Source organism: Xenopus tropicalis, chromosome 2 (genome assembly GCF_000004195.4).
Source record: "Xenopus tropicalis strain Nigerian chromosome 2, UCB_Xtro_10.0, whole genome shotgun sequence".
NCBI classification, from domain to species: Eukaryota; Metazoa; Chordata; class Amphibia; order Anura; family Pipidae; genus Xenopus; species Xenopus tropicalis.
Window position 1 is genome coordinate 64614284 of NC_030678.2, and position 12477 is coordinate 64626760.

The following is a 12477-nucleotide window of genomic DNA, read 5'->3' on the forward strand; positions in this document are numbered from 1 at the left end:
CAGGCTTAAAAATTGAAGGGTTTATATAATGGTGGCCACATTCAATGTAGATGTTGGTTCATCTTTTGAGATAAGATGATATATTTGTGCAGGCTAGTTATTAACTAGTTATCAACAAGAGATTTATAAAACAATGTTTATTGTGTTTGTAGAAGCATTTGGTATTATGGGTGGGGGGGGGGTGAGATCACTACAATATGGATTTGTAGGTGATGTAATTTTTTAGTGGTCATGATAATTGTTGCCCTTTACAGGCATTGGATACTATAGTATCTGGATGTTATCCACAATTTTTCAAAAATTGCCAATGTTGTTCCCCAAAGTATACTTTTAAATTGAATAATTATCCATTTTTGCCTGATGCCACACCATTTGTAATACTAAGACAGTACCTTATAATTAGTGATGAGCGAATCTGTCCCGTTTCGCTTCACCATAAAATTTCCAAAACACATTTGTTGCACGATTTGTTTGTCGCCCGCGTCTATTTTTTGTCCCCCGTGCGACCGCTGCAAATCCATGCCTGGCGAGAAAATTCGCTCATCACTACTTAGTATTGATTTTAACTTGCTCAGCACAAATTCATGTTTATAGGAAAAACATTTGTATTGGGTTTTGCTGATGTTAAAATGTATTTTGGTAAATCTGGGCTTTCAATTTACAGAATAATTTCTTATCTATTAAGTCCCACAGTTATTGGAATTTCCATAGATGTGCCTGGGTGCCATATTTTTGATGGGGAAGAAAATGTTAAGAACATTAAAATCCTTATAGTGTATACAAATTAACATGTAATTAACTAACAACTTTACTTTACAGATTACTTTGTGGTATGCATATGTTTATATGTATAAACCTAAAGGCTGTACAGAACGCTGATTAAAAAGTTAAAACTAAACCTACTGATCCTGAAGCAAATTTGCCTTAAGTACCAAATATCTAGTGTGTTCAACCACTCGTAAAATAGTTTGATCTAAGTTTTCCAGCTTTTCTTATTTCCCCCCCAATGTTTCACGAATTGGCATATTTATACATGATAAGTAAAGGTAAACTAGTTATTTATGGCAAATGATAAAAATGAACAGGGTGGTAAAGGAACAGTAACACCAAAAAATGAAAGTGTATAAAATATAATGTGCTGCTGCCCTGCACTGGTAAAAGTTGTGTGTTTACTTCAGAAAGTCTACTATAATTTATATAAATAAGCTGCTATGTAGCCATGGAGGCAGCCATTCAAAGGAGAAAAGGCACAGGCACATAGCAGATAACAGATAAAACACCATTGTATTCTACAGAACTTATCTGTTATCTGCTATGTAACCTGTGCCTTTTCTCCTTTTTTGGAGAAAAAGGCTGCCCCCATGGCTACACAACAGCTTATTATATAAATTATAGTAGTGTTACTGTAGCAAACACACCAGTTTTACCAGTGCAGGGCAACAGTGCATTATATTTTTATTACTTTAAAGCTCTTTCATTTTTTGGTGTTACTGTTCCTTTAATAATTGTGTTTCAGAATATCCCTGCATAGCAGTTTTTATTGGTTTTAGGGTATTGTGTTTTTTTAAATTTGTGAACTGATATTTAAATTGCAGAGAATGGAGGCCTTATTCAAATAAATATTCGGCCTTATTCAGAAAATGTGGAATCCAAAATAATTAGTTAAAGAGCACCTTCCATTTTTGAAGAACAAGAAATTATATGCAGAATAAAATGTGTTGAATCTCCACATTTAGAACTACTGTATATATCAGACAAAAATTGTTCTCTTGCAAAACTTAACTTTTATTACTAATGAAATCTCAAATACTATAAAATAAGTCTGAAGTCCACTTAAATTGCATAAGAATGAATGTATACCCCCGCTCATTGTGCAATACTGATGAATACTGTATATCATCAATACAGTATCGCAAATGTACATGTTTCTTCTAAAGAGGGCCAATATTCTCTGCATTTTTGCATGCCCACCCTCTAGTGGACATGCAAAATTGATTCAAATACTTCTGTGTATTAACTTTTGAAGAATTATAGTTTAACTATACAGAAGCAAAATTAAAATAACTTATATGACTATTCAACATGAACAAAATGGAGTATATTTTTACACCTCTTTTTACTTAAAAATATTTGCAACTTATGGTTAACATTTTTTGTTATCATTGCTATTTTATTCTAGTAAAGCTGTGTGCCAAATGTGTCTTTGACAATGCCTTTCTAACTTAGTATGTTTTTTACCAGCCAGAGGGGTACCTGAGAGAACCCCAACCTTCTTGCTTCCCACGGGGACTTCTAGCAGTAAACTGGTGTTACGCGATGAGGACTTGCTACTGGAGTGTATTGCTTCTGGAGTGTAAGTGTAGCACATTATAAACATCTCAGTTGCATAAGAGTCTTGTGTAATATTTAGAAAACAAAATACACTCATTTATAAGCCCTGTGCTTAACAAAGTTATTACAAAATTGTTTTTGTTAACTGTGGAGAAGAGGTGCTTAAGGTTAATATGATAATATGTATAAAAATATATGTATAAATGTATACGTTAGCCCTTCAAGTAGACACAAGGGCTTCTATTGAGATTAGAAGAAAGGAGGTTCCATCATAATTTGTGATTTTTTTTCCTGAAGTGGTTGTACTGGCTAAAACATGGGGAGGCCTGTTTGCTAATTTTTGAGGCTGAGAAAAAATAAAATGTGACAAAAAGCTTGCAACTTTTTTTCCTTGAACAAAAAACATTTAACAGGATATTTCTGGTTGTGTGAGTTTCTGAAAAATTCATATATTATAGAAAATATTATAGAAAAACATTTGTTAGAGGCAACTGACTTGTTAGCACCACAAAACAAGCACTGTTAGTGATATTCTTGGCCAGGGAACAAAAGGTGGAATAATATATTGTTACAAATAAGTCACATTTGGTAAGACATAAAGGGCCAGATTCAATTTAGTACTGTTCATCACGTCAAAACTCATGACTGAGATTCAGCTCGAGGAGAAAAAACTTTCCTCCTAATTCACTACCATTTTTTTCCCATAGGCTTCAATACAGTTTTCACGTGATAAACAGTGAGATAATTTATTCCGAACTGAATTGCATCTCAAATTGAATCTCGTCCATGTGTTTTCACTGAATCTCATCCATGAGTTTTCACTGAATTAAATCTGACTAAAAGCAGAAGAGAAGTCCCTGCTACACAGCTCTAAGCACTCCAGAGGACACAAGGATATCTAATTAGATCAAAAGAAAGAAGGTTTAATCATTAGAAGCAAAATGTTTTTTAGCATCTGAGAAAATTGAAGGGTACTTCTTTGTAGAAACGCTATCAAAAGGATGAACTTGATGGGCATTTGCTTTTTTAAACTGAACTAATTTGCAATTATGCACACTGGTTTGAAAAAAAAAAGTTTATAAAGTAAAATCTTATTTAAGATATATACCCCTTTTTCAGCCTTGTACTCAATGTGTCTTTTGCCAGTTGTTCTAATAACCTACCTGCAGACTTCAGGCTGTTAAGGAGCAGTTCATACAGAGGGCTTCTCAATGTACTGCTGATTTATTTTACCCTTGCTTCTTCTTAAGATCAGCTTACCGGTAATTGCTGGCCCTTAAAATTAATCTTTAACAAATGTAAAGCTTTTTTATTTTTTTTGTTATTTTAATATTATCATTCCTTTCTAGTTTCTAGATAGCTTTGTGCATGCATTAAGCTTGTTAGTAACTGACAACATTGAAAATATTGTACCATTCTATTCAAAGTTATAAAAGTATTAATTAACTTGTTTGAGTTTTAATACCAACATTTTTCAGTTACCAATTTTTAAATCTGTAAATACCTGTAGTGTGGTAACTTTAGAGTGCTATACAAATAAAACTATCTATACATAATTATAGTTAATTTGATATGCCCTAACGTCTATGACGCTGAAATTTTTTTGGCAAAAAACTCTTCATACTGTCCCATGTGCCATTACCCTTGGTGTTATTAGACTGAGAGAGATGGTACAGAGTAAAATATATGGCCTTACTCCAGACTTCTTTCTGCATTTTCACTTGATTAGCGCAATGCAACTATTTCCAGAGGGCAACAGAATGCCCCCTTATGTTATTGCCCTTAGATTATATATTTCAAGGCTATGCAACTCATTATTAATTGTTTCATACTGTAGTTCAAAGACATCTTATCTCAGTGCCACTTTTAAAATTCTGTAGACCAACGCCAGACATCATGTGGTATAAGAAAGGAGGAGAGCTACCCAGCAGGAAGCTGAAGTTTGAAAATTTTAACAAGACTCTACGCATAATTGGAGTGTCTGAAGAGGACTCGGGGGAGTATTTCTGCCAAGCTTCAAACAAAATGGGCAGCATTCGGCACACGATTTCTGTTCGGGTTAAGGGTAGGGAATTGTATTTTGCATACTATTAAAGGGGCAGTTCACTTTTTAATTACCGTTTAGTATGTTATAAAATGTTGTATTCTTTCAAAGTTATTTTCTGTCTTGTTCCAATGTGCAGTTTAAAATGTTGTTTGTTAGTAAATTAGCTGCACTGACTCAAAATTGCAAAGTGAGTTGGTCCTCCCCTTTTCACAAAAATGTCCAAGATCAGAACCTGTTTTAAAAGGGTTTTTCACCTTCAAATGAACTTTTAGTATGTTATAGAGCAGAGATCCCCAACCTTTTTTTACTCGTGTGCCACACTTACATGTGAAAGTGTTGGTGAAAAAAAAAAGAGTTGGTGAGCATATAAAAAAGTTCCTTAAGGATCCCTGCTCCAGAACAGGTAAATGGTATTTATTTGAGCAATTAAACACATTTACTTTTTTAAATTTTGCACACTTACAGACAATCATACACACTACAAACACTTTTTTTGTTACTTATTCATTTTACCCCTTTGTCTTTTGTTTTTCCCCTAAAAACTGTTCAGTAAACCTCTGGCATTTATATTTTGGGTGATGTGTTATTGTATGTAAAAAATTCTGTGAGCTAAATGTGACAAATTGCAACAATTTTAGGCAATTTTTAGAAAAGTCATAAAAAAACGCTAATTTTAGCAAAGCTTTGCAGATTGGTACTTTGGTGTAGAAAGGAGTCTTTACCCATGTTGGATTCATCAGAATGTGTACTTTGCAAAAATATATGGTTTTCTGACTGTTTCTGTACATTTAGGTGGTCTTACAACACATAATATGTAGTCATCGGGCTCTTCTTGCAGAAACATATCACATACTCTGTTATATCTATGCATATTGGGCATTAAACTGTTCAGTAGACCTCTGGTATTATATGTAAAAAATTATGGGGTTGATTCACTAAAGGTTGATAAGCCTTCAAATTGATGCGATAAATAATGACTGATTCGTCAAAGTAATTTCGCATGCGTTAAATCGCGCTACTGCAATGCATTAATTTTAACGCATACGTTAATTCGCGCGTAGAAATAATACTAACGCATGATTCACAAACACATATGAAGCGTTAAACGCACTAAATATCGCATTGGTCTGTGCGAAGATTAACACCTACATGGGGCAGGCGGTACTTAAAGAAAATTGTGGTTGGTGAGCTTTTGGCAACACAATATGGACTTTGCAGTGGGATTTTTTCAAGTATGTGTTGGCCCTAGAGTCATGCATCCTCCAGTTTTCAGGGAAATGGTCATTTTCACAAAAGTAGTTTTATGAACATAATGGTTACGTGCGTTAAATCGTGCGCTAAAATAGCAAGCAGCGAAATATATTGCGCGCAGCGGGAATTAACACACACGTGGAAAATAACGCAAGAAAAACGCTCATCGCGGCTTAAGTCGCATAAATAAGAAGCGATAACATTTTTAACGCATGCTATAAATAGCTCTCGTTTTAACGCACTTTAGTGAATCAACCCCTATGCGAGGTGTTTTTTTTTCAGAAAAATCATAAAAACCACTAAATTTAGGAAAGCTTTCCAGATGTTTAGGGGGTCTTGTGACACAATACACAAGCAAGATGTCTTGTTTGCCAAAGCATAATTGGCACCCGAGAAAATGTATATGCACTTCAAATTTTCATTTGAAGTCTGTACATACCAAACTTTGCATATTGGGCATCATAATAAGGGTGTCATTGTATGTAAGAAATTCTATGAGATAAATGCGGCAAATTGCAACAATTTTAGGTGATCAAGTTGTTCAGTAGACCTCTGGTATTTATATTTGGGGTAATGTGCTGTTGTATGTAAAAACTGTGCAAGTAAAATGAGGCAAATTGCAACATTTGTATGCGATTTTCAGAAATTTTGTCAAAAAACTGCTAAAAACTGCAAAAGTTTTTCCATTTGGGGTAGAAGGAAATGTTCAGTCATCTTGGATTTGTCTGAATATGTAATTTCCAAAAATATATGGTGTTCAGGAGTCACCCCACCAGCTTTTACCCCGCATAAAACTGCCACGTGTTTATGAATTAGGTAAATGTAAGCCATGAAATTATTGTGCACGAGGTATATTTTGGGCCATGTGCTTTAATCAACCTATGTACAGTGGGCATCAAACTGTTAGTGGATCCCTGGCGTTCATATTAAGGGTGTTTTATCTTGGTACCTAATGATATGTGGTAGATAAGATGCTGCAAAGTGGTATCTTCAAAATCACCAACTTTAGGAAAGCTTTGCGGTTTGGTACTTTGAAGTAGAAAGATATTTGTACCCCTTTTGGATTTGGATGATTGTGTACCTTCTGAAAATAAATGGCTTATTGGGGTGGGTGTAATTTTTTGTAGTTTGACCCCAAATACAATTATGTAAATGTCTTGATTTAACAGGAGCTGAAATGACAGAAAGGATAGACCAAATGAGGGTATTTTCATTTTGGAGCCCCGACATTCCACATTCTTAGGCAAACCTATGCATATTGGGTATCAAACTGTTCAGTAGACCCCTAGCTTTCACAGTTTAGGGATGTTTTCCCTGTTTTTCTGGTTACCGTATGACCTGTAGGAGATAAGATGCTATAGACTAGAAGCATATTTTTGTAAAAAACTATAAATTTAGGAAAGCATTCTCAATTTGCCAGAATCTGTTCTTTTCAAAAATGTATTGATTTCTGGGATTTTTGGCCTTGAAATCTAAAGTATGCAGCGTTCTGATGCAGTGCTTTGGAAATTTGGTGGTGTACTGCTCGGAGTTTTTGACCTATACAAGTGAGAAATCTCCATAAAACTGTATATATTTGGTATTGGCGGATTCAGGAGACATGGGATGTTCCAAATCAGTTGTATTTTTGTGCATAAATTAATTTTTTCTTGGTATAAGTGTATAAAATGTGTTACATTTTAGTATGATGTATATAGTGATTTTGTAGGATGATTTGAAATTTGGATTTGGTCCCACTTTTTACATTTATTTGTGGTGTTTGAATTATTTAGATTTTTATTCAGGACTCTCAAGCTTGGGATTTGGACAACTTACTTGGCTTCACTTTACCCTAGCAATTAGGCAGTGGCTTGAAAAAGAGACTTAAAGATGAATAGGTGAGGGCCTGAATAGAAAAATAAGTAATAAAATAACAATAGCAATACAATTTCTATAAAGAAATGAAGATCAACTGAAATATTGCAAAGGTTGGTAAAATATAACATAGAATGGATCGCCACAAGCTTGTAAAAAAAATGCAATTATATCAGTTCAGTTACCCATGTTGTTCCTTTTACCCTCAGCTGCTCCATATTGGCTTGATGAGCCCAAGAACTTGATTCTTGCACCAGGTGAGAACGGACGTTTGGTATGTCGTGCCAGTGGCAGCCCCAAACCTACAATCCAATGGTTTATGAATGGAGATGCTACTGAAGGTAATTATTTATGAGAGAGTTTCCAAGAGTGAGAACTAAGAGAGCTCTGTGTTTTATATGTATGCATATAATTTCTGGCCTGGAACATTTTTATAAAGGTTATTATGGACTAATACAAATGTTGTAAGAAAAAGTCATACAGAAACAAAACAGATTAAAAAAACAGGATGAAGTAATTTAAGGTCTCCAAATGTTTTTGAATTGTTACTTACAGTAGTTGTCATGTGATGTTCCACTGATTAAGTTCAACACTCTCGTCTTTAATTTAGTAGGTGCCCCAAATCCCAACTTCGAAATCGCTGGTGATACCATTATTTTTAGAGAAGTACAGAGTGGCAACAGCGCTGTATACCAATGCAATGCTTCTAATGAACATGGTTATCTGTTAGCTAATGCCTTCGTCAGCATTCTGGGTAAGCAGACATGACTTCTCTTAAAGTATTTCTTACGATGCCCACGTCTATTGTCCCCACTGTCTCTGACCAGGTAGCGTAATGTTCACACAAAAAGAGCAGGGTAAAGATTGGGTAAAGACTGAGTGATCTAAGTTTTGGAAATTTACAACAGTATGTTCATTGACTAATTATCCACCTGATTAAGTTAAAGTTTTTCATGTCTTATTCTCTGCAAGCAAACTTTTCATATTATTGGCATATTTATATATTTCTTTTACCCATTTTATTACTCTTTAACATTTGCTTAGTCTTTAAAGGAGAATGAAAGGCTAAGTCACTTGGGGGTCCAAAATGTTAGGCACCCCCAAGTGACTTAGACCTCTTACCTTGTACCCTGGGCTGGTGCCCCTGTTAGGAGAAAAAAGCACCAGCCCAGGGTACTTGTAGTGAGCGCTTCCTTCTTCCTTTCTTGTTTAAGTTCGGCTTTTCACTCTACTGCGCATGCGCGCGCAAGCGAATAGGAAGTAGGAAGCGCTCGCTGCTACCCCGGGCTGGTGCTGTTCTCTTCGTACAGGGGCACCAGCCTGGGGTAAAAGGTAAGCGATCTAAGTCACTTGGGGGTGCCTAACATTTTGGCACCCCCAAGTGGCTTAGCCTTTCCTTTTCCTTTAACGTGCTTCTGTTCTCTTTTGGTAATGTATTTTACATTCTACTCTACACCATTCACTGCCATAGATGTTCCATCTCGGATGTTGGGCCCTCGTAATCAGCTGATTCGAGTGATAGAATACAACAGGACCCAGCTAGACTGCCCTTTCTTTGGCTCTCCTATACCTACACTCCGCTGGTAAGATTTAGGGTTAGAAGCATATGAATATAATTTTCCTTTTCTGTGTTGTGAAATCATTGCTATTAGGTGTAGCTAGAAAATTCCCTGCAGTAGATTGTTGTACTGTGTTAGCCACAGTTCAGAAAAAGAAAAAAAAAAAACGTTTTGTAGTAATGTGCTACTGTTTATTGGCTAACTGTTATATGTAAAAATGCAAGCTTTCGAGAAAAAATTACATCTCTTCATCAGACATGATGTTACAATTTCTAAAACAGTACCTAAAGATATATATATATCTTTAGGTACTGTTTTATATATATATATATATATATATATCGAATAACCAATAGGTCGGCACTCATGATTCATCAGTTATGGAAGCCTGGGTGCAGTCCTCAAAGTCGTAGACACAATCCAAAAAAAAGGGTCCGCTTCACACAGGTCTTATAACGAATCTCAGTAGTTTATTAGGCGAAAAACAAAGAACTGACGTTTCGGCTACTCCTGCAGCCTTTCTCAAAGTTATTCCACAAACACAGAACCCCCCTTAAATACCCATTATGGCAGGAAACCCAATTAGTGACGTGCATATGACATACAAATTAATGATACATACAGTGGCTTGCAAAAGTATTCGGCCCCCTTGAACTTTTCCACATTTTGTCACATTACAGCCACAAACATGAATCAATTTTATTGGAATTCCACGTGAAAGACCAATACAAAGTGGTGTACACTTGAGAAGTGGAACGAAAATCATACATGATTCCAAAAATTTTTTACAAATAAATAACTGCAAAGTGGGGTGTGCGTAATTATTCAGCCCCCTTTGGTCTGAGTGCAGTCAGTTGCCCATAGACATTGCCTGATGAGTGCTAATGACTAAATAGAGTGCACCTGTGTGTAATCTAATGTCAGTACAAATACAGCTGCTCTGTGACGGCCTCAGAGGTTGTCTAAGAGAATATTGGGAGCAACAACACCATGAAGTCCAAAGAACACACCAGACAGGTCAGGGATAAAGTTATTGAGAAATTTAAAGCAGGCTTAGGCTACGAAAAGATTTCCAAAGCGTTGAACATCCCACGGAGCACTGTTCAAGCGATCATTCAGAAATGGAAGGAGTATGGCACAACTGTAAACCTACCAAGACAAGGCCGTCCACCTAAACTCACAGGCCGAACAAGGAGAGCGCTGATCAGAAATGCAGCCAAGAGGCCCATGGGGACTCTGGGGGAGCTGCAGAGATCTACAGCTCAGGTGGGGGAATCTGTCCATAGGACAACTATTAGTTGTGCACTGCACAAAGTTGGCCTTTATTTAAGAGTGGCAAGAAGAAAGCCATTGTTAACAGAAAACCATAAGAAGTCCCGTTTGCAGTTTGCCACAAGCCATGTGGGGGACACAGCAAACATGTGGAAGAAGGTGCTCTGGTCAGATGAGACCAAAATGGAACTTTTTGGCCAAAATGCAAAACACTATGTGTGGCGGAAAACTAACACTGCACATCACTCTGAACACACCATCCCCACTGTCAAATATGGTGGTGGCAGCATCATGCTCTGGGGGTGCTTCTCTTCAGCAGGGACAGGGAAGCTGGTCAGAGTAGATGGGAAGATGGATGGAGCCAAATACAGGGCAATCTTGGAAGAAAACCTCTTGGAGTCTGCAAAAGACTTGAGACGGGGGCGGAGGTTCACCTTCCAGCAGGACAACGACCCTAAACATAAAGCCAGGGCAACAATGGAATGGTTTAAAACAAAACATATCCATGTGTTAGAATGGCCCAGTCAAGGTCCAGATCTAAATCCAATGGAGAATCTGTGGCAAGATCTGAAAACTGCTGTTCACAAACGCTGTCCATCTAATTTGACTGAGCTGGAGCTGTTTTGCAAAGAAGAATGGGCAAGGATTTCAGTCTCTAGATGTGCGAAGCTGGTAGAGACATACCCTAAAAGCCTGGCAGCTGTAATTGCAGCAAAAGGTGCTTCTACAAAGTATTGACTCTAAATAATTACGCACACCCCACTTTGCAGTTATTTATTTGTAAAAAATGTTTGGAATCATGTATGATTTTCGTTCCACTTCTCACGTGTACACCACTTTGTATTGGTCTTTCACGTGAAATTCCAATAAAATTGATTCATGTTTGTGGCTGTAATGTGACAAAATGTGGAAAAGTTCAAGGGGGCCGAATACTTTTGCAAGCCACTGTACAATGCATACGTATAATACAGTGAAAGACAAAAATGTGTACATTCAGACATAAAATCTATCAATCAAATAAAATAAAGTCCACAATCCTCAATACTTGTTGCTTCTTAATGTTGATGTAAATAGAAATAAATGATGAACATGTGTAGGATCGATTAACTAAGTACAGGCTACCAATAACGTTTAATTTAATAATACTGAAATTCATTAAATTATATACACTAGGGGGCACATTTACTAACCCACGAACGGGCCGAATGCGTCCGATTGCGTTTTTTTCATAATGATCGGTATTTTGCGATTTTTTCGGAAAATTGACGCGACTTTTTCGTTACTAATACGATTTTTGCGAAAAAACTCGAGTTTTTCGTAGCCATTCCGAAAGTTGCGCAAAATCTGGCGATTTTTTCGTAGCGTTAAAACTTGTGCAAAAAGTTGCGATTTTTCGTAGCGTTAAAACTTGCACGAAGCGTCGCACCTTTTGGGCCTGATTCACTAAAGGGCGATAAAACATGCGCTATTTTTATTGTGCGCTAAAATTTTTACCGCGTCTTAATTTTGGCGATTTTTTGCACAATTCACTATAAGCATACTCGCGCTTTTTTACGCGCGGTATTTCAATGCGATAAATAGCGCGGTATTTTCCGCATGCAGGCTATTTATCGCATGCGCTAATTGTAACAATCTAGCACTCTGTGCTCTCCCAGGGCATTTTATGCTGCATAAAAATGGCGACATTTTGCCCTGGGAGAGCACAGAGTGCTAGAGAGGTGCTGTATAAAAGTTTATTTGCAAAAAACCCCCCCAAAAATTATAAAAATCTAAGTAAGAAAAAAAAAGAAGTGCTAGAGATAATAAAATGGGGGGGGGGGGCATTTAAGAATATTTAGCCAAATACTTAGGAGTCTGTTTGCTAAAGTGGCTTAAATTAAGTGGGAGATTTTACACACAGAATAAATGGCAAATATGTTATGGGCACTTTATTAAATTGCAATTATTCTGGCAACAAAAAATTGGATTGGCAGTTATCCCACTCGCCAGAAAATACGCTACTTACTAATTAACGCAAGTTTTACTATTCAGCAAAATGGGCTAAAGGCAAAATTGATGCCAGAATATTTGCAAACATTTAACCCATATAGCATATTGATGCTGTTACTGATAAATGTAAGAGTTTAGGGGAAACTACATGAAAGTATAGAATACCATATCAAG

At 36.5% G+C, this 12477-nt stretch overlaps 1 protein-coding gene across 15 annotated transcripts in view; it reads left to right on the forward strand.

Moving 5' to 3' along the window:
* nfasc (neurofascin) overlaps positions 1–12477 on the forward strand; it is a 136010-nt gene that overhangs the window by 63906 nt on the left and 59627 nt on the right. For 14 of the 15 annotated variants that reach the window (XM_031896839.1, XM_004910696.4, XM_031896833.1 and 11 more), the window contains 5 exons: positions 2242–2353; positions 4212–4396; positions 7693–7824; positions 8094–8237; positions 8955–9066. In XM_031896839.1, the coding sequence (XP_031752699.1) occupies positions 2242–2353; positions 4212–4396; positions 7693–7824; positions 8094–8237; positions 8955–9066 (685 nt within the window). The remainder of the gene's footprint in view (positions 1–2241; positions 2354–4211; positions 4397–7692; positions 7825–8093; positions 8238–8954; positions 9067–12477) is intronic. The other variant, XM_031896830.1, reaches the window with a different exon arrangement.